We start from the raw sequence: 20,460 nt of genomic DNA, 5'->3' as shown, positions 1-20,460 counted from the left end.
TAGCCGGATGGTTTGCGAATTCTTCAGAGGTTCTGTTTGTCTATGCACACACTGGCTAATTGGATGCACTGAGATAAAAGGTGAAACAACTGCTCTAATCATGCCTGGGAACGCCCTTTCACTGCCGCCCCGATCCTCCTCTTCAGCTCCTCTAGCATTGCTTGCCTGGAGTCTTCGGTTCGACACGCCGCATCTCGGTTCTCCTGAGCCCTGCGAACGAGATACCTGGTGCATTCGTTCACGGATCCCCAGACGAGATACTTGTACGGTTTGGGGATCTCCTGACCTGGCCCACCGGAGCGAGCCGCCTTGGCCTCCTTGACCAGCTCGCAGCTGAGGTCATCCGCCATGCCTTGCAGCTGTGCATAGGCCATCTCAATCAGTGGCCGACCAGCCTGAGCCTGCTGATTGCGAAGAGCCCGCGCATTGCGGACAGACTGGCGGTTATGAGTGGCGAGGACGAGATCAACGCGCAGCGCATTATTTCCCATCTCTGGAAGTTGCGCCGGCAAAAAGCTCCTGAACTTGCTGTAGTCCCCAGTGATCAGCGCCGCCGCAATGGCGTCGTACGCCTCGTCGGTTCCTTGCTTCGTCTCCCAGAACAAATGCCGCGGGTCGCTGCCCAGATACGCGCCGCGCACGAGCTTGACTCCAAGGACGAACCCCTCGCTCTGCGCTGCAGCGAGATGCCGTGCCAGCACTTCCGGCGTTGATTTGCGGTAGGCCTGGTAGGTGCCATAGACGAGAGCGCGTGGCTTGCTTATTGGCCCTTGGTCTCTGTTATTATATTGTCGTTGCAGCCTCAGCACCCACTCATCAATTGCCTTCTGGACTGCATCATGCTCCGCGTCTACGAGCAGCCGGACATTGCGCTCTCCGGCTCGCTCGCAGATCTCCGCCAGCGCTTCCTCGAGTTCCGGTGGCGGCGGCGCCTGGCCATCAGTACTACGTCGCAGGAGATGCTCGACGACTGCCTGCCCGGCACCGGTGAGTTTGAGCGCCACCATGTCACCGTCCCCAGCGAGGTCGACCGTCTTTAGTGTCCCGTCTGCCCACTCGCGGATCTCACGCGCGGCCCGCGCCGTATCCTTTGTTCCCGTGTCTGCGACGGTTTCCGCCTCTCGCGCATACCCGAGAATCACGCCGGCGAACCCCAATTGCTTGAGTTGGGCCACCGTCCGGCCTACCTCCTCGGGGGTTTCACCGGCACAGAATTGTGCATAGAGTGTACGCCGTAGCAGCCCCCCGAAGGGGTCCGCGTTGCGCTCCCGTTGTAGTAGCTTGTCAAGCCCCCTCAGCGCGGTATTGAGCAAAACTGGGGACGAGGATATGGTTGTGATGGCCAAGGTGCGGACGACAGCGCTGAGTGGGAGAATAGATAACGGCGGGATCCCCGCCGGAGGGGGTGTCTGGTGTTGAAGGGGCCGAGCTGTTGTTGAGACTTGTCGGAGTAGGCTACGAGTGTGTCTGCTCGCCATCATTGAACTTTGACTGTGTTCTCATACGAAGGTCTAGTTAGAGATTGTACATTGTCAGAATAGAACCAGCACAGCAGATATCTGGCCAATTCATATTTCTATAACGACGGCACGGAAGTTCCGAAGTTGAGCAGTAGGGCGTGTTTAGGCTAAGGTGTTACTCGTCCTGTGGTTCGTCGACTGGTTGCAGTGGTACCTAATATCAAGTCGGCGATAGGGCCGGTTCATGGCCAACCGGGCCGGTCATGCAGTGATGGCTCAAAGTTGTGGAAGCGTATGTAGATCGAAAGGGACCTAAACCCCCGCCACAGCGGATATATCCGATGACTCTCGAGGAGATACATAGATCTATCTACAAGGATGAATGTGTATGATGATTGCGATGATCGGTCATGTACTGGTTTCAGACATTTACCGAACAGAGGCCAACTCCGTACACCAATCCATCAAAGCACTTTTTAGCCCTCCCGTACTCATTCCTCCGAAGTTCCGAACAAAGCAGGTAGTCAATGATATCATCTTACTCGAGGGGCGGATAGTTCCTCAGAAAACTACCCTTATATTAGCTTCAACAGCGTCCTCCCCAAAATGAGTAGCTCCTAAAAGGACAACTTACTGCGATGGACACTCATAACCAGACGGATTCTTCGTCAAGTACAACTGATGGTACTCCTCCGCCTCCCAGAACTTTCCCGCAGGCTCGATCCTTGTCGTCACGGCCTGATCCTTGAACCACTGCTTGGCCACCTTATCCGTCACCTCCCGCGCAATACGCTCCTGTTCCTCATCGTGGTAAAAGATAGCGCTGCGGTACTGCCCGCCCACGTCGGGGCCCTGGCGGTCCGCCGTGGTGGGGTCGTGCATTCGGTAGAAGAACTCGATGAGTTGCCGGTAGGTTACGATGGAGGGGTCGAAGGTAATTTGAATGGCCTCAGCATCTGCCATCGTTTTTGTCAGTGCCAGGTACACTACTTTTGACACGAATTGGGGGAGGGGGTTCATACGGCCAGTCGTCCCCGAGCAGACCAACTTGTAGTTCGGATCCTCAGTTGAACCTCCCGTGTAGCCGCATTTGGCGTCGAGCAGGCCTTTGCCGTTGCCAAAGTGCTTGCGGTAGAGGTGCTCAACACCCCAGAAGCAACCCGCCGCGACGGTGGCTTTTTGCGTGTTGGAGGACATGGTGGTGACTGCTCTGGAAGAGGCTGCGGGAGGATTGAAGACCAAGGGTCGGAAAAGGCGGGAGAAGAAGAATGATGCCATCGAGCAGAAAAAATATGCGATGAAATCCGGACCCCGAACAGAATTATTAATTTGTCGGCGATGCCTCCGAACCCGAAATTACTAGCTTTACATTATGCAGCCCTTGAATGATGGACGATAGCAAAATGCGTCATGGCAACAGAGCGAACCAAAGTATAATACAATCTACCAGAATCCCAATCCGTTCCCAACCAACGCCAACCACCAACAGCAGAATACAGTACACAAGAACAATGATTATCAACGCATCGAAGCGTTCAGTCTCAGATCCCGGCCCACGCTGACCTCCCGTGGTCGTATATCCGACAACGACGACACTCGCCGCTTTGTCACCGACAGTGCCCGCGGTCCAAGCACATTCGTCTCGTGGTGACTCTTCTCGCTCTTCACCATTCGCCGTGCCTCGGATGCAGAGAACATGCTGTTCTCCGTTGGCGGACTGCCCATCGACGTCGCTGTCGGGCTTCGCCGCCGCTGTATCCGGCTTACTGGCAGGCCCGACACTACGCTGCCGTAATGTCCGCTTGAGATCCGCCGCATCGCGGCACTGATTTGCATCGCGTCCTTTTCCTGCGACTTCCAGTTCCTTTCCCCGTCCGATCCTGGACTGCTGCCCAAACTGCTGCCGCTTGACGTCCGCACGGCGATCCGCGATCCTTTCACATTCAGGGGTCGGTTGAGAAAGCTGCTGTTCTCGATGCTGCGGAGCGGAGACGACTCGTCTGATGACAGGTTTGTTAGCGTCGGGGGCGCTGGCACTGGAGATCCTGACGGGCGCTTTGCGAGGAATCCGGCTTGGAACCGGCCGCTTTGTTTCGGGATGTGCAGCTCGGGGGCCGGCGGGAGAGGCGACGACGACCGCGGAGAGTCCACGTTTTTGCTGCGGACCGGGATGCCCCGAGGAACTGGAGACATTCGGGGCAGAGACGGCTCGGCCGACTCTTCGTTGGATTTGTCTGTCTTTTGTGGCGTCTCCCTCTTTTGAGGTGTGCCCTTCTGGGGTGTCTTTTCGTACTCTGCCAAGGACCCTTCCTGTTCGTCGTCCTTCCACCGAACCGCTCTCCTGACCGTCTTGGTTGGTGCCTTCTTCGGCGTGAATGCTACTCCCTTTTTGGCTAGCCCCAGCTTCCGCCGTCTCGGAGTGCTCTTTGTCGGTGACGTAGCTGTCGGTTGGGGGGGCCCCGCAACCGGTGTCGTTGTTATTTTGGGCGTCAAAGCCGCCAGGCTGGACTTTCGTCGCCGCATCAGCGGCTGGATGGGGACGTCGATCGTTGGCTGTTTTCCGTCCGGCTTCACTACGTTACTGGTCACTCCTGTGCAGGTTTCGAGCATCTTGAGGAGCATCTTGCGTCCAGTTTCGATGGCTTCCGCCTCGGACAACTGCATCATGCTCTCAATTGCTGAAATTGTGGCAAAGTGAGCCTGCAGGAGCGTCTGGACCGTGGCGACGTCGCCTGCTTTTTCCTGCTCGGCGACCGCCGATAACATCTCTCGGTCGGCCTTGGCCTTTAGCAGCTCAGCCTCCCGCGTCAGGTTGGAGATATCGCTGTTGTCGGTGGTCTCGAACTCGCGTAGCTGCTGGATGCCGTGCTCCAAGGCCGTGTTAATCGGCCGGTCCCAGTTGTTCTTGGAGATGCGCTGGTTAAAGTGGTGTCGCGTGTTCTCCAGCTCGAGAAGGATCCCCTGAGCCGTTTTGCGAACGGCCTGCAGGTTCCCCATCGGAGCGTCCGCTCCGCACGACTCGCAGACACTGTCAAACGCCGCAATCCACGACGACAGAACGCTGATCCGCCGGCAGACTTGGCGGAGCTTCAGCATGCTGTTCAGCTTCTCCTGCCTCTCCGCCGCTGAATGCTCGAATGCGTTGCGGATCCGGCTCACGCTCTCACGGATCACAGCCTCCTTCTTCTCGTTCTGCTTTCGGAATTTGGCAAATGCTACACTCTCAGCTTCACGCTGCTGCGCTCGGAGCTCGTTGATCAGGTTCATTTGCTCCTCAATCTTCACCAAGTAGTCTTTCACGTGGCGGTTCACGTTGTACACGTTCCGAGTGACTTTGGTCTGGATGTTCTTGGCGCGGTTTGCATACCGAAGAGTGTTTTGTGTCTCGTCATAGTGCTGGCTTGAAGGGCTGATGCACACAATCATCACGGTCTTGCAGTTGCCGCCGAGAGAAAACTTGAGTAGCCGTGTGAGTTTGGAGTTTCTGTACGGCACATGGTTCCTCCGCCGGGGATCGCACAGCGCGTTGATGCAGCTGCCCAGGGCCAGCAGGGATTTGTTGATGTTGGCTCCTTCCTGGAGCCGCTCGCCGCGATTCTTGGTTGCGCTAGCTCTCTCGCTGCCCGCTAGGTCGATGATGCTCAGCGTTGCCATGGTGAGCGGCTCATTGATGTCTGCGTTGCGATCCTTCTGGGCGACATTGATCTGCAGGACAGCGTGTGACCGGGAAGACGTGGCGTTCGCATCGGTGGGGGACATGGTGCGACATTCGTTCCCGCGCATTATCAGGTCCATAACTTCTTGCACGTTCTTGGGCTGGTGGCTGGACAGCCCAGCTACAGACACTGACTGATTGGCATCTTCCCGAAGCGATAGGCCGGTCTTGCTGCCTCCGGGAACAAGCAGATCTCGGATGGTTTCGTTGTAGATCTCCAAATACGATAGGGATACCTCCGTCACTTTCTCATTTTTTCGCTCTTCGATGCGTTCGAACAACTCCTGCATGGTTAGGAAGATAATGCCGGGCTGTTGAGGGGTGCCCGTGATTGTGTGCGTTTTGCCGCATCCTGTTGCTCCGTAGGCGAAGACGGTCGCGTTGTACCCGTCCAGCACGCTGTCCAGGAGATTCCGGGTAGTCGCCTCGTAGACCTCTTCTTGTGTTGTGTTCTGGTCAAAAATACGGTCAAATGCAAACGTCTGATCCTTGACTCGCTTGTGCTGTGGCACGACGCTTCGGGAGAACTTCTGCACGGGATTATCTTCAGGCGGATCAAAAATCCTAGTTGATCAGCATGCCATCCATCGTTGAAACTCCAGACTGTTTCAATACTCACAGACACTTGTCGTCAACGACTTTAATGATGGACCGGATGCCTTTCTGGGTCAATTTGGGCGTAGGAGCTCCGGCCAGGGAGCCGTCCCCAAGGAACAACGGAGTATCGTCGCATTTCGACAGCTGCGCCGCCTCCTGTATCGTGAAAGGCCGCACGCGGACAGTGACAGAGATTGACGAGGCGCTGGAGGAGCTAGCCATCGTCTCTTCTGAGCGGCTTGCCAATTGGAGCTGGTCGAGCAGAGGCTCGAGTAAACAAGCAGAGGCCTCTCAGCTTGATTGATTCGCCGTGGCAACTGTCGGAAGAAGTGAAGAATAAATACTCAGGTGATAGTATACAGAATACTCATCGCCAACAAGAGTGTCAGAACTTTAGGAGCTTTCAGGGGCTCTGTTGAAGTGGATCTCCATGATGCTGTCGGTGTTGACTGTTGACGATGGTTGCTCTAGCAACCGCGGAAGGTGCGTGCGTTTAAGATTTTGTGGGTGGTGTGCGCATTTTGTGTCAGTTACGGGGCTTAATGCCACAGCCAAGAATTAGCAGCACGCAGCTAAAATTACCTAATTTGCGATCTGCTTGTTATCACTCGAAATGATTCCAAGTTATCCGCTAGTTATCCATTAATTATCTGGTTATTAGAGTCCCATCCTTGCAGACAGGTCCATCCTTGTGCATTTCAAGCCGGCAGGATCGATGAGGAAATGAACCCATCTAGCAGGAGGAATAATATGCGGAGTCCAGGCTTTTGTCCATCTATCATACCGCCGAGTGAATCAGACGAATGTCACAATCGACATCAAATGTAGATCAACATTGAAACCAGCCTCCAACGCCAGACACCATGAATGAGATTCCCCATCCAGTTCGCTCATGACTTCGTAATAATGATCACTCCTCATCGTCCAGAGATGGCAGCACGACGTCCCAGCCCGGATCATCGATCTGCCGCTCGAGATCGTCTAGGTCATCCTGCTCATCCCTTCGTTGACGGAATCGAAAAGCGATGGCCTGGTTATTTCGGATGTTGACTGACTGTAGAGTGGGTTTCATGGCCGCCTTAGACCTGGCTGTTGATTTCTTGGTGCCGCCGTTGGCCTCCTCAGTATGGTCATCTGGTTCGAGCAGCGTCCACCCCTTGTTCGGCTCGTTTGGATCGATAGGCACGCCGAGCTCGATGTCAGAAGGATCGTCGGGGACAGGGTCGCCATTGATCTCCTTGGTGTCACGCGCTTTCAGAGCGTGTAAGAGCTTCTCCTTGGTTGAATCGATTGATTCCTCCGCAGGGAGCATCAACAAAACGGTTGTTTTGTGTTTTTTAAACCGTAGAGTCCAGCTGAGCGGGTCTGGTTTCGACTACTGAGCCGTTAGATTATTTTTTTTTGTGATGTAGAATTGGAGAGCTCACCATTTTGCGGATTGTGTTTTTTGATTATGAAATGAGAGAAATCGGTCTTGGTACCTTATCTACGTCGGACCGAAGAAACTGATCAATCAACCACACCACCCGTTCGACACAATCTGGATTGCAACCACCAATCGCCTACGAGGATGTCGGACTCAGACCGCACCTGGTCCGAGGAGCCGGGTCTCCTCAAGGTGCTGCGCTGGTACAAGCTGTTCGACTCCGACACCCCTCCGCGACTCGGCATGCCCATCCAGACGAGAGTTTATTACACCACCTGCAGCGCCTTTTCCGTCGGCATGGTCATCGGCGCGTCCCATGGTTCGAAAAAGGCCGCATACCAATTCCGCGCAGAGAACGCGCATCGATTTCCGACCTCATCAACCGGATGGTTCCAGTACCACAAGACCAAGAACTACAAGGCTATCGTGGGCGGTGTCTTCGAAGGTCTGCGTATGGGAACCAAGTTGGGCGCCGGTGCAATGGCATTCTGCCTATTCGAGGAGACCGTCGACTGCGCGCGCCACGATCGCCGGGATTTCTTGTCAACCGTCATCGCGGGCTTGTCTTTTTCCGGCATCTACAGTCTACTGGGTACGTCGGCTCGGACATTGGGATGGAGTACAAGCTGATGGGGATTGAATCGCAGCGCGCCATGATATCTATGCCGCCGCGCGAACGACTCGTCTAGGATTGAAGCTGAGTTTGGTATACGGCCTCATGCAGGATGCCCTGGAGTCTTTCAAGGGCAATCGCCCTGCGTATGTGAACTGGATCCTGGGAGCGAGACGGTCCTCCGAATCGTCAGGTGCACTATGATTTCACCGTGACATTGACCGTTGGCGAGTCCTCAACCATTCGACTGAGCCAGCGCCTTGCGGGAGAAAAAGGAACCTCTCGTCAGCCCGTCTGAGCGTCCATTAGCCGGTGAGCGATGGCCGACACAGGCATGCAGTCCGCATGTCAGCCGTTACCCGCCGCTGCCTGCGGTTGAACAGGCCGCCAGGCTGCCGGATTTCGTTCCAGGCTTTGAAGGGTGTACTCACTGGTGTGTCGAAGGTCTGCAGACAGTCTTCATCTGTGCATCTCTGCCTAGCATTGTGACAGATGATGGATCACAATTGCATTAGCCTACGAGTGCGATACCATTATTCGCATCAATTCTAAACTACTAATATTAGGCTACTATTATTAGACTCACTCCTGCTGGTCAGCTTTGAGCTCTCAATTAATTATCGAACCATAAGCGTCCCTCCGTAGCACGTAAATCCGTGTTCGGCCCCCAATGCGCCGACAACGAGTCTTGATCACCCCTTGTTCCAAAATAGAATGCTTCTAGAAAGACTTGGCTTGCTCATCACTCTCGGGAACGGACTGCCTGGTGGTCCTCGCGTCTTCTGGAGAGCTGATGGTTCGCCTGGGCTCACGTGCTCCGATCGCAGCGAGGTATGATAGAATGCCGCATCTCCAGGCTAAAATCTCCCATCATGCCCTTCGCTGATGAATTTCGATTCTGCTTAAGTATTCAGTAAATAACAATTCTGGCGATTGATCCTGGTTCTCTGATATATTGAGTGCAATTGCTTTGGATCCTTAGTACTCCCCCGCTTCGCGATGATCGCCGCTCTCCGCTAAGTCTAGACGACATCGCTTCGTCTTGCCCAGCTATTTTTGACCAAACTGTTCCTACGGTATGCATAGCCATCTTATCAATCTCCAGAGCGCAATATCGCTAACTTTGCTTTGTTTGTGATCAGAACATCTTGCTCGCCGACTCGCATTCCTCGCGGCAGTCACCACCTCGGCCTCGACCTCGTCCATGCTTCGATCCGAGGTCCATCATGTCCCGCTCTTGAGGTCCCGGCTACGCTGCTTTTGCAACCTTTCTACGGCGATACAGCTGCGTACACATGAGGCGACATCGCCGATCCAGTAGCGGCGCCAGCAGGGCCGCTGCGCCGATGCCAGAGGCCGTGTCGGTCATCCACTCCTTTAACTCGGCTACCAATCCCAACCTACCCGCGCGTCCGTCGCCCTTGACCGCGTCGCAGATCCAGGGCATGCCCCTGGACCTGCTCGACCGCATTCGCTCATTTCCACTTTTTCAATCGACCCCCGAGTCCTTCCTCTACGAGGTCGGGCTGCATCTGCGCCCGCAGCTGCACAATCCCAATGACTACATCCTAACTGAAGGCGACGAAGCCAAGGCCATGTACTGGCTTGTTCGCGGTGCCGTCGCCGTGACGTCGCGCGACGGCGAAAGCGTCCATGCCGAGCTGAAGCCAGGTGCCTTCTTCGGCGAGATCGGTGTACTCATGGACCGGCCGCGCACTGCCACGATCATAGCTCGCACCCGCTGCCTGCTGGTCGTGCTTACCAAGGAGGATTTCCGCAAAATCTTGCCGCAATTTCCCGAGGTTGAGCGCGCCATTCGAGAAGAGGCCCTCGAGCGCTTGATGATTCTAGAGAAGAAGAAGCAGAGTAGCCGCGAACCGGCGGCCCAAGCACCGGGTATGCATCGTAGAGGGTCCAAACGGGGACATGACCATGGCACCAGCGAACTCTCCCCGGAAAACGAAAATGACTTGAGGTTAATGAACAAGAGACGCAAGTCTCCCAGCCCCGGTGTGGCTGAAATCACGCCGTCCAGCGCGCTGGCAAACGGCATGGTGAACGTGCGCTCCTTGCTGAAAGAGATGCCCCTATTTTCAGGGCTGCCTCCGGAGTTGCTGCACTTCTTGGGCCTGAAGTTGCAGCCGCTTTCGTACCCGCCGTTCACGGACATTATCCGTCAAGACACTATCGGCCGGGAAATTTACTTCATCGTGCGTGGAGAGGTCGAGGTGCTCAACGAGACAAATCATGGCACCGCGCCACCCCAAAAATGGTTCGACGACCAGGCAGGTCGAGAGTTGAAGGTAAAGGCTCGGCTGGGGCCAGGGCAGTATTTCGGGGAGATTGTGAGCCTGTCTCTGACTCCGCGCCGTACGGCCACGGTTCGCTCCGTCACTGCAGTAGAGTGTCTCATGCTTGACGGCGACGTAATTGATGAATTCTTCGAGAAATGTCCGGAAAATATCCGTGCACAGGTCCAGGATACGGCCAAGCGGCGTTTGGAGTCGGCGACAGACAACGACGTTCTCATGACCGATGCCGACGCTACGCCGCCGAGCTCAGACCGGTTGATGGTGGACGACAGGCTCAAGGTTCGGAATTTCCGACGCAAGTCAATGCCCTTAGTCACCCTGACCGAAACCGAGCTCGACAGCTCCCAGGGCCCCGGAACGAATGAACCGCCAGTGCTAAGGCCATCGGATCCAGATCCATTCTTGAACGTAGCTCTCGACAATGTGAGGCTCAAATCCCGTCGCGGCTCGGTCGGCGTTATCCCGCCCAGCGAGACCACCAACGGGGATGACCCTCGCCAGACAACGCCGGTCGAGCCTCGGCCCGGGAGCTCCTTCCAGGGCGCCACGCCGGCCATTACAACCACGTTTGCGCCTTCGTTTCCACGGCCCGTCGCGGACGATCATTTTCGCCCGTCCAAGCCAGATAACCGGGGCATTTTCCCAGATAATGTGCTCATTCATATATTCCAATATTTGGAGCTGCACCACCTGATGCGGCTACGAGCAGTCTCGAAGCACTGGTCCAATTTGTTGACCAATGAGCCGTCGATCGTTGAGTATCTCGATCTTAGTATCTACAATCGCAAGATCACGGACGACGTGGTGCGCAATATCATCTGTCCATTCGTACGAGACCGCCCTCGGTACGTCGACATTAACAACTGCTTTCACATCACGGACGATGGGTTCAGCGCGCTAGTGGAGGCGTGCGGTCACAACGTCAAGGCATGGAAGATGAAGAGCGTGTGGGACGTGACCGCGGGTGCGATTTTGGACATGGCCAGCAAGGCGACGGGCCTGCAGGAAGTGGATCTGAGCAACTGTCGCAAAGTCAGCGACACGCTGCTGGCACGACTTTTGGGCTGGGTGGTGCCGGCGTCGACGCTGGCGCAACACAACGGCGCGCGACACAGCATGATCAAGCCCACGTTGGTGACCCCTGCAGGCGCGGTCTATGGGTGTCCACAGCTGAAAAAGCTGACCCTGTCGTACTGCAAACACGTCACAGATCGTTCCATGCATCACATTGCATCGCATGCAGCACCGCGTATCGAGCAGGTTGACCTCACCCGCTGCACGACCATCACGGACCAGGGGTTCCAGTATTGGGGCAGTGCCCAGTTTACACGGCTCCGGAAACTATGCCTTGCAGACTGCACCTATCTAACCGACCATGCTATTATCTGTTTGACTAATGCGGCAAAGCAGCTTCAGGAATTGGATCTCGTGAGTTATTTCAATCTCCTTATTCTTCTTGAGTCCATCGTCTAACTACTCGGACATCGTAGTCTTTTTGCTGCGCCCTCTCGGATACCGCTACGGAGGTACTCGCGCTGCAGTTACCGAAGCTTACCAAGCTCAACATGTCTTTTTGTGGCTCCGCAATCTCGGACCCGTCGCTGCAAAGCATTGGACTCCATCTCGTGTCCCTGCGTCACCTTTCAGTGCGTGGCTGCGTGCGGGTCACAGGCGTCGGCGTCGAGGCCGTCGCTGATGGCTGCCAGCACCTCGAATACTTTGACGTCAGCCAGTGCAAGAACCTGACTCCGTGGATCGAATACGGCGGGCAGCTGCGGTACAGGCATCGGATACACTTCGAGACTGTGGCGCAGAACGGGAAAAACTTTCGGTGATTTCTTTTTGTCCTTTTCGGTGAATTGCATCAAAGAGTTGACATTGTGTGGTTTATGTTGGGATATCCGCCTATGTTTGTCGGGCATTGTCACGGTACATGGACTCATGTTTGATGGTCAATGACTGTTTGGATTATTTCCACTCGCTAAAGTCTTCTGTGTCTTGGAAAGTCATCATGGAGCTGGTCATGGGAGGACAGGGGGCGTTTTGGAGTTGAAAGCAAAACAGCATGTTGAATCTACACCACCATTATATCCATCAGCATCAGCACAACCATTTGTCTGAAGAAAAAGAAAATTTCATTGTTTTGTCTTTTTCAATGACGAGCCTGATCTCTACATGTTTCTATGCGAAAGCTAACAATACAGCACGATCCCTCCTCCTGACAATGCACCAAAAACACACGCCTGCAATTCAAGCCACAGATCACCTATTGGTCCACAAAGACTCAATGGACCTTGTCTGAGTCTTCCCAGAGCTGCGCCTCCGTCAAGATTCTTTTCCAAACAAAAACACCGAAGCACAATAGCTTTGGCGGCAACTCAAAGAACAATAATGGCATTCTATCCGTTTTATCGAAGGAGCGGTGCATTGACAAAAGAATGTTTTTCTCTCACAAAGGGGCAAACACAATGGGCTTACCATGGATGAATGCCCTTGTTTTCAAGAACCGACACAGCAGGGACAATTATACCGCAACGCTGGGAGGGGCCAAATCCGGCATCGTCAGTCATAAAACGGCTTTTCGATCACTCTGGTCTTCGGAATGCTCCGAATCAGTCCAGCGGACACGAATATCCAAAGAACAAGAAGCACAAGACAGTCAGCCAATCAATTAATCGAAAGGCAGATTCGCGAAAATCAGCATTTGATCGACGACAGGTTTACTGGAGTACTATGACTACGACGATATACCGAAACAATGTTGGGGAAAGATAGCAATCCCATGGATGTGGAGAACCCTCAGGAATTCGAAGACGAGTTCGAACGTGAGATTCGAGAGACTCTCCTACTTGAGCAGCTTGTGGCGGAGAATGCCGAACCCCTGGCCCATGTGCCGGAAGAAGATGTGAGAATGTTTGAGGACAGCGACGCCCCAGCAGAGCCAGATGAGCAAGCAGCCGTTCCCCAGGAGGTAAAGCCACTGACGACTGAGGAACGCAAGGCAATTCGGAGCGAACGTAGTTCGAAGAATAAAGAACTGAAAAAGATCGCGTCGCAAAAAAGTCAGCTGGAACGTGGACTCGAGAAATCGAAGATCAAGCTCCAGGATTATAAGAACAAAAGGGTCATGCATGAGATGCAGCAAACGGAACAGGAAAATATTGAGGAGATGGAGAGGGAAATTACTCTCCTGAAGCATAGTGAGATATTGCTCAAGGCCCGAATCGAGGACATCGACAAGCAGCTCGCTGAGGATAAGGCTCTGCGGGAACGGTTGCAGCAGGCCCATCGCAAGGGAGGTGCCCGTCGCGCAAGAAAGGCCAAACCAACGACGCGTCCAGCCAACTATAACTTCGATAGCGGCGACGATTCCGCGACAGATGATCCGGACGACGACGAGGCAAAGAACCGGCGGCGACGTGAGCGACGCATCAGTAATTTCCCTGATGGCCTTAGCAAAAAGGATCAGAACCGCTACCGGCCGCCAGCGTGCAGATGGTGCCAGGTAAGAACCTCTTTCCGCTCCTAAACTGTTGTCGACTTGCCTCTGTTCACATGCAAAAGTCAAGCTAAACATAATTCCCATCCCCTTTCCTGTGAGGAACCAATCACTGACTTTCCTTGTTCTAGAAAGCCAAACGGAGCTGTGACCAACGAGTTCCCAGGTGCACTGAATGCGTTACCCACCAAAAACGCTGCCGATACAATGACCCCTGGACGGGAAAGCAGATCCCAGCAATGTACACTGTGACCCTGGAGATGGATCTCAATGCAAAGAAGGAAGAGATCTCTAGGCTCAAGGAGAAGATCAGCAAGCTCGAGAGCCAGCAGGGGGGAGGTCCGCTTGACTTCACCAGCAAGAACCCGTTCTCCGGTATCACGGGCTACGGGCCGCGGCCGATGCGACACGCGTTGGAGAGCCTGAAGCGGGCCATTGTCGGGCTCCCGATGCTGCCAGATCATAGTGAGACCGTGTCCTCCGAAAACGATGGGCCAGGCAGCGCCAATGATTCTGATGCCTCTCGCAAGAGAAAAGGTTTGCTCGGTAAACCCTTTTGTTGTTGAAAGATAAGAAGCTAATCGATCAATAGCTACCAGTGTTTCCGACGGTGACAACTCTGTTGCGACGAAGAGAGTCCGACTGACCTGTCCACCGCGGATGACCACTCGTCGCAAGGGGCCGCGAACTCGCCAAAGAGCCCGCAAGGAGGAAGCGAGCGGCACCGGCGAAGCATCGCGAACCGCCCAGCAAACTATTAGTGCGGTGAATGAGGGTCCCGTCGTTCTGAATGACAGCAACGACCAGTGGACAAATGGGCAGCAAATCAACGCCGAAGAGATGATCGATGACCAGACGATGCAAAATGCGCCCAGCAATGTTCGCGCTGATGAAGCTCAAGGAGGAAGTGGAGACGTTCAATTCGTTGGTGAAGCACGATCAACAAAGGTAGATAACTCGCAACTCCCACCCGGAGTCCCTTACGCCTCGCACTTCGAAGGTCTCAACAAAAAACAACTCATGTACCTCCGCTCCCTCGCGAAGCGGAACCGCTCTCTGCCGCTGCGCTCGGATCACACCCCAATATGGCCGGAATGGTCTTATAAGGACGAGCCCTTGACTGACGACGAGTTGGCATGTCTGAAAACGATGTTGGACGAAGGAGACCATATCGATGGCAAAGATGGGAAGGTGAACTGGAAGGGTAATAATCAGCCGGGGAAAAAGTGACGAGATCTGGTTGGTATGTTATCCACTCTGATGTTGAAGATAAAAGGATTGACTGGATCGAGGTGTAGACTGTCTTCGGCGGTAATCTTCCTGCTTTCATGCATGTCCTTTTGTGCTGTGCATATGTTGAATGAATGACGATATCTTTGATATGATTGATGCTGTTCTGTTCGATTGATACCCAACCATTTGTACATGTAACTACGCTGTGTATTATTCTGCTGGTGTCCGAAATGAGATTGACCTGGCTGCTCACTGGATTTATATTTTATCGCATAATGAAGTCTATGATTATCCAGGAACAGCTTTATCATATTCTCAAGCTGAAATATTCAGTATTACCTTTGCCCCCGACAACCCGGTGGCCTTCCTTATACTCATCATCCAACTTATCTTTTGAGAGAAACTGCCTGTCAGTATGAACTACCGGCTCACATTTCGTAGCTGGGTACTTTCCAGTTTACATTTACTTTTGATGCCCTAGCATTATTCACAGCGTTTAATCGATCACAATTCCGATCTTTCCAAAATGACGCTGCTGCCACATGTACTCGTAGGCCTCCCGCGTCTTCTCCAGAGGGAACACCTCCTTGTCGAGGACAGGCTTGATGTTATTCGCCTCAACAGCCCGCACCATATCCTCCATCTGCGACCTCGAGCCGACGTAAACTCCCCGGAGAGTGCAGATGTGCTTCAAAGCATCCAGGATTTGCGGATTCGCATCGGGACTCGGCTTTGCACCGCCAATGAAGCCGATGATACTGATCACTCCTTCGAATTTGATGGCCTTCAGACTCTGCCCCATCGACGTGGGACCACCAACTTCCAGGATGTGGTCGACACCCTCGCCGTTCGGAGTGAGCTTGCGAGCTGTTTCACCCCAGTTCGGGTCCTCCTTGTAGTTCAGGACGTGATCGGCGCCGAGTTTCTTGAGGGTTTCGGCCTTTTCAGCCGAGGATGTGGTTGCAATAACTCGGGCGCCGGCGGCTTTAGCGAACTACAGGAAGACGTCAGTACTATTCTGCTGATGGTAGAACTTTCCATAGCATTGAGCTGGGGAATAGGAAAGGGGATCGAACCTGGAGGCCGAAAACGCTGACACCACCAGTGCCTTGTACCAGCACCGTCTGGCCAGGCTTCACTGGCTTCAACCCGTAGAGCGCATTCCAGGCTGTCAAGCCGGCACAGGTGAGTGTTGCCGACTCGACAAAGTCAAGGTTGTTCGGAGCGCGGACAAGACCATTCTCGTTGAACACGCCATACTGTCTGAGAGTGCCATCTATGGCGCCGCCGAGACCCGTGCCGGCGGCCGCAATATCAATGGGGTCGTACAGATGGCCCTGGTTGAACAAGGTGACCACTCGATCGCCCGGTTTCCAACGAGTCACCTTGGATCCAACAGCGACAACCTCACCGGCGCCATCGGAACCAGCAATGACAGGGTAGCGGACGGCGAACGGGTACATACCCTGTTGCCTGCCGTCAGCGTCCAGCTGTCGCAAAGAGATCTGTATAAGGAGAGATCTGCTACTGCACCTTTGGAATGATCAAATCACGGAAGTTCAGCGAGGCACCGCGCAGATGCACCAGGACCTCATTCTCGCCAACCGGCGGAACGGGGGCTTCGGTGAAAGCAAGGTCCCCGAAGCCATTCTTTCCTTGAACAACCCACTGTTTCGTGGATGTGGGAGCCATGACTGCTAACTAACTTGCTGGACGGGATGATTCCGTGCAATATCTAGAGCTGCTTTCTCGTCGATGTCTGATCAGAGGATGATGCCAACACAGTACTTGGGCTAGTAGCTGGTTGGCTGCGAGTCTATTCCGGTTAAATAGAGTTTCCATGACATCAGTGATCTGACTGAAGACAAGACGAAGATCTCCACCTTGAGGGTCCTAGGGTTTTCAAATTTGATAGAAACTAGAAATCTTGCGCACATTAGCGTACAAAATGATCTTCAAGACTTCAAGTGGACGATTTTCACTTGGACAAGCTTCTAAAGTCTTCCATCCTCCGACGGTACATGTAGGGACTCGGCACAACTGCACCACCTTGGTGATCCACTGTTCCATTTATGTCTTCGCTGTCTTCGCTCAGGATTGCTCCCATTTTGCCGGCAGTCCAATCGCCGCTTTCGCCAGCCAGCATTAGGTACTGTACCGGTCACAATATCACACAAGGGATGCAGCAACCGCAGCAAAAACAATCGTCGTCACAGTAGCATGGCCGTGAGACCGTGCCTTTGGTGTTGCCGGGTTTCGATGCCGTCGACGTGATAGACGAAGTGGATGATGTGGGCGGCATTTTTGGGTCTCCACGACGGTGATAGGCTGATAGCGCGGTAAACTCGGAGCTCGGATGAATGAACAGTCGCGTTTTGCTGCCTTTGATTTAGGATCCGGACAAGTGGAGTCGTGTTTCTTGGACCCGATCAGTTAGGGTTAGGGTTAGCGATGCAAGGTTGAAGAGACGAGATCGGGGGCGGCCCTTTCACTCCTGTAAAATAAACGTCATTTGAAAGGTTGCTGACGAACCGATGCGTTGTTGGAGTCAACGAAGATCTCGCGGTATTGCTCTATTTATTTAGGCTTCTGACGTCAGTTGTCAAGCGTCTATCATTTAGCGGTAACTCCCAGCAATGCCAGATGGCTGCGAAGGATTGGCCTTCGGAGAAAGTTCGCTCAAATGGTAGTAGGGAAAAGCTCCGCTCTGACTCGACTGAAGGTTCTGTGCTTTATCGCATCGAGTGGATAGAATGACAAAGGCAAACGGATTTAGGATCAAAGGCATTAAGTACCTTGAATTGCCTTTCAGAGATGCCGTCCGATTGTTCCAAGTCAAAGAACACTAATCAAATCTGATTCATCTGTAAATGTCGGACTCCTGGAGAATGAACAGACGACTGGAATTTGAAGGCATAGCAAATGCCACATCTTCAACCCCGTCGGCTCGCTCTTAAGATTTTCTGCTGGCGGGCACTCAGCAAAATCGTCGGCAATCTCTGTCATTGATGCCAAAAACAATGCTGCGAGTTTGCATCTACAGTACGGAGTCGTTTAATGCTAATTTCATGCTAGCGATGGCCACAGCTTCGAGATCCTCGGGACATTACTGTAGCCTCTTTGGACCTTCCCGAGTTCCGAGGATTCCATATAAGCTGTCGAAGCTGGCGAAGGTGTCTGGGTGACCTCGGCTACTGTTGCGGATAGCTTCCGCTGGCGGCCCGACCGAGCAAAGTTCTGTAATTGCGCGAGAACTCAAGAGACCTTTTCAATTGTGTGACAAACCAGTTTGGCTGCCGCATCAAGCATTTTCGATCTGACCAAAGGAGGTGAATTTCTTGGGGTACGTGTGGAACTCAAACAAAATTATCAAAGTCATGGATGCACGCACAAAGCAAATGTCCTCTCGTTCAGAAGTTATCTTTGATGAAACGCTCTTTCCTGGACCTGTTTGGAGATACCAGCCTGCCACATTCCTAAGACCTTCGCCATTTCGGACACCCTTTAATGCTGTTGAGGAGCAGTTTTTTTAGAGACAAACGCATACGCTACGATGTTGGGACTGCTGAGAAACCAGATACAAGTGCCAAATTGAATTTGGGTGTGAGGGACTCTCAGCCGCAGCCTCTCCTTTGCGAAGGGAAAGCAAGACGACCGCAGGTTCGTCGCACGCCGCCGGAATAAATCCTGCCATTCCCGTCTGCGTTTCACTCCCCAGAAATCCGGGGGAGTGAAAACAACAGTATCGATCCCTCATACCTGTCCGCCGGAGACACATTTCAACCGGAAACACATTTCGACTGGAAACCCAAGTATTCAGCAGAACGCCTCCGCCGAAAACATCGAGAAACCTACAACAGTGATTCCTCTATGAAGTCGAAGGCAATCCAGGCAGCCGAGAAAGCAGACGGTAACGACATTTCCTACAAGCAAGCCTGGGCGACCTTAAGGCATGCTCGTGAATTTGCCTTCGGTGAGGACAAGGAGTCCTTTCAGCAGATCCCAGCGCTGCTGGAGAGAAATGATGATATCGGACCCGACTACATACTATCATTTAGAAACAAAGGATGGGTCCTTTCATCGACTGTTCATTGCTCCCGGCCCGACTGCGGAGGCTTTTCGTTATTACCGTCGGTTCATTGCACTTGACGGGACATATTGGCGGAACCGTTGGAACCTGTGACTGCTGTTGGCGGTGGCGCGGGACGGAGAGGACGAGATTTTGCCTCTTGTTTTGGCGATTGTGCCATCAGAATCAGAATAAAAACTGGCAGTTTTTTCTGAAACATTTCAAGGCAGCATTTCGAAAGGTCGACAACGAAACAGTTCGCGCGGTGTCTGACCGAGCGAAGGGTTTAGAGCCCGCGATGCGAGCCGAGTTGCCGCGGGTCTGCCACACGTATTGCGCGCAATATCTGGCGGAAAACATTATGACGACCTTCAACCCCGGTGACAAGGTTCGAAAACTCTACTGGCTGGTTGTAAAAGCTCCTTCCAAGAAGCGGTTTGACACTTGTCTCGAACGAATCGCCGAGACCAAGCCCAAGGACAAGGAGATTTTTGAATACCTCGACAAAATTCTGGCACACGCATGGGCACGGCATGCGATCCCTTTGCCGCGATACGGCCACTCCATGTCCAATATTTTGGAGTCAATAAACTCGGCATGGGGACCAAACATCAGCGAGGCTCCTGTTCTCCAGGCTTTTATTGAAATATGGCGCACAATGATGACGAAGTTCTATGAGCGACGCACACGAAAATTTCGCCGCTAGACAGAACTGACTGATTATGCGCACATATACACCGAAGAGCAGAGCAAAAAGGCTGGCCAACTTTCGGTCCTGCCCAGCACGGATGACCTATACCAAGTCCGAGACGGAAACTTGGTATTTACAGTCAACATGGAGGATCAGACGTGCACGTGCGGAGAATTTCAGGAGATGCAACTCCCATGCCATCATGCCCTCGCAGTTCTGCAGCACCGCCACCGCCGTCGGCGGGAGCTACCGCATCGAACGAAGGACTTCGTTCACGAGTGCTATCATCAAAGCACCTACAGAAAGACATACGAAGTCTCGTTCGCTCCCCTCGACACAAACGATTTAGAGAAGGATGAGAACTGCGGGCCGTGCGACCTCCGAAAACCACAGGGTAGCCCTCGGAAGAAGCGCCGGCAGCATGGGGAACGCATATATATACGAGTGAATCGGTGTTCTGCGTATCACGGAAAAGGGCATACTCGACGCAGCCTGCGGTGCCCATCATTTGGAATCGGGGAGTACGTTTACTTCCAGAATCCAGAGGCCCGAGGAGTCAAAGTTCGGGAGAATATTCCGGATCGAACGTCTAGGTCACCATCGCCCTCAACCGATTCGCCGTGGTCTTCATTATTGGGATCACCATTACCTCCCAGACTGACTCCAGCACCAGCTTCGGCCTCCGAGTCCACATCGCAAGGCTTGAATTTGCAACGCAGGCCCTGAGGACCTTCTCCTTCCCGTCCCCGGCGGCTAGTCAAGTCAGTGAAACCGATGCCCTCCCGGTTCCGAGACGACCCGGATTTAGGGAAAAGTCCAGCGCTTTCCAGATACAACTGGAAATA

General features: G+C 53.6%; 10 protein-coding genes across 10 annotated transcripts; 5 read left to right on the top strand and 5 right to left on the bottom strand.

Moving 5' to 3' along the window:
* Nucleotides 1-98: 98 nt before the first annotated feature.
* VTN49DRAFT_1983 (uncharacterized protein) lies at nucleotides 99-1,478 on the bottom strand (the record flags this gene model as incomplete). Its single annotated transcript, XM_069409657.1, has 1 exon — nucleotides 99-1,478. The coding sequence occupies one exon, from the start codon at nucleotides 1,476-1,478 to the stop codon at nucleotides 99-101; it is 1,380 nt and encodes a 459-aa protein (XP_069269740.1).
* A 520-nt stretch (nucleotides 1,479-1,998) lies between these two features.
* On the bottom strand, nucleotides 1,999-2,657 carry VTN49DRAFT_1982 (uncharacterized protein; the record flags this gene model as incomplete). Its single annotated transcript, XM_069409656.1, has 3 exons — nucleotides 1,999-2,029; nucleotides 2,095-2,416; nucleotides 2,483-2,657. The coding sequence occupies 3 exons, from the start codon at nucleotides 2,655-2,657 to the stop codon at nucleotides 1,999-2,001; spliced, it is 528 nt and encodes a 175-aa protein (XP_069269739.1).
* A 321-nt stretch (nucleotides 2,658-2,978) lies between these two features.
* Nucleotides 2,979-5,994, bottom strand: VTN49DRAFT_1981 (uncharacterized protein; the record flags this gene model as incomplete). Its single annotated transcript, XM_069409655.1, has 2 exons — nucleotides 2,979-5,739; nucleotides 5,795-5,994. The coding sequence occupies 2 exons, from the start codon at nucleotides 5,992-5,994 to the stop codon at nucleotides 2,979-2,981; spliced, it is 2,961 nt and encodes a 986-aa protein (XP_069269738.1).
* Nucleotides 5,995-6,682: 688 nt separating this feature from the next.
* Nucleotides 6,683-7,202, bottom strand: VTN49DRAFT_1980 (uncharacterized protein; the record flags this gene model as incomplete). Its single annotated transcript, XM_069409654.1, has 2 exons — nucleotides 6,683-7,147; nucleotides 7,200-7,202. The coding sequence occupies 2 exons, from the start codon at nucleotides 7,200-7,202 to the stop codon at nucleotides 6,683-6,685; spliced, it is 468 nt and encodes a 155-aa protein (XP_069269737.1).
* A 140-nt stretch (nucleotides 7,203-7,342) lies between these two features.
* Nucleotides 7,343-8,015, top strand: VTN49DRAFT_1979 (uncharacterized protein; the record flags this gene model as incomplete). The annotated part of the gene is made up of 2 exons (XM_069409652.1): nucleotides 7,343-7,790; nucleotides 7,846-8,015. The coding sequence occupies 2 exons, from the start codon at nucleotides 7,343-7,345 to the stop codon at nucleotides 8,013-8,015; spliced, it is 618 nt and encodes a 205-aa protein (XP_069269736.1).
* A 1,091-nt stretch (nucleotides 8,016-9,106) lies between these two features.
* On the top strand, nucleotides 9,107-11,958 carry VTN49DRAFT_1978 (uncharacterized protein; the record flags this gene model as incomplete). Its single annotated transcript, XM_069409651.1, has 2 exons — nucleotides 9,107-11,551; nucleotides 11,614-11,958. 2 exons carry the CDS (start codon nucleotides 9,107-9,109, stop codon nucleotides 11,956-11,958), a joined length of 2,790 nt encoding a protein of 929 aa, XP_069269735.1.
* A 923-nt stretch (nucleotides 11,959-12,881) lies between these two features.
* VTN49DRAFT_1977 (uncharacterized protein) lies at nucleotides 12,882-14,852 on the top strand (the record flags this gene model as incomplete). Its single annotated transcript, XM_069409650.1, has 3 exons — nucleotides 12,882-13,628; nucleotides 13,754-14,159; nucleotides 14,215-14,852. 3 exons carry the CDS (start codon nucleotides 12,882-12,884, stop codon nucleotides 14,850-14,852), a joined length of 1,791 nt encoding a protein of 596 aa, XP_069269734.1.
* Nucleotides 14,853-15,351: 499 nt separating this feature from the next.
* Nucleotides 15,352-16,547, bottom strand: VTN49DRAFT_1976 (uncharacterized protein; the record flags this gene model as incomplete). The annotated part of the gene is made up of 3 exons (XM_069409649.1): nucleotides 15,352-15,849; nucleotides 15,932-16,321; nucleotides 16,389-16,547. The coding sequence occupies 3 exons, from the start codon at nucleotides 16,545-16,547 to the stop codon at nucleotides 15,352-15,354; spliced, it is 1,047 nt and encodes a 348-aa protein (XP_069269733.1).
* A 2,675-nt stretch (nucleotides 16,548-19,222) lies between these two features.
* On the top strand, nucleotides 19,223-19,630 carry VTN49DRAFT_1975 (uncharacterized protein; the record flags this gene model as incomplete). Its single annotated transcript, XM_069409648.1, has 1 exon — nucleotides 19,223-19,630. The coding sequence occupies one exon, from the start codon at nucleotides 19,223-19,225 to the stop codon at nucleotides 19,628-19,630; it is 408 nt and encodes a 135-aa protein (XP_069269732.1).
* Nucleotides 19,631-19,759: 129 nt separating this feature from the next.
* VTN49DRAFT_1974 (uncharacterized protein) lies at nucleotides 19,760-20,341 on the top strand (the record flags this gene model as incomplete). Its single annotated transcript, XM_069409647.1, has 1 exon — nucleotides 19,760-20,341. The coding sequence occupies one exon, from the start codon at nucleotides 19,760-19,762 to the stop codon at nucleotides 20,339-20,341; it is 582 nt and encodes a 193-aa protein (XP_069269731.1).
* Nucleotides 20,342-20,460: the final 119 nt, after the last annotated feature.

This window comes from Thermomyces lanuginosus (genome assembly GCF_041956635.1).
Source record: "Thermomyces lanuginosus strain ATCC 200065 unplaced genomic scaffold VTN49scaffold_24, whole genome shotgun sequence".
Lineage (NCBI taxonomy): Eukaryota > Fungi > Ascomycota > Eurotiomycetes > Eurotiales > Trichocomaceae > Thermomyces > Thermomyces lanuginosus.
This window is presented reverse-complemented; position numbering and strand designations above follow the sequence as displayed.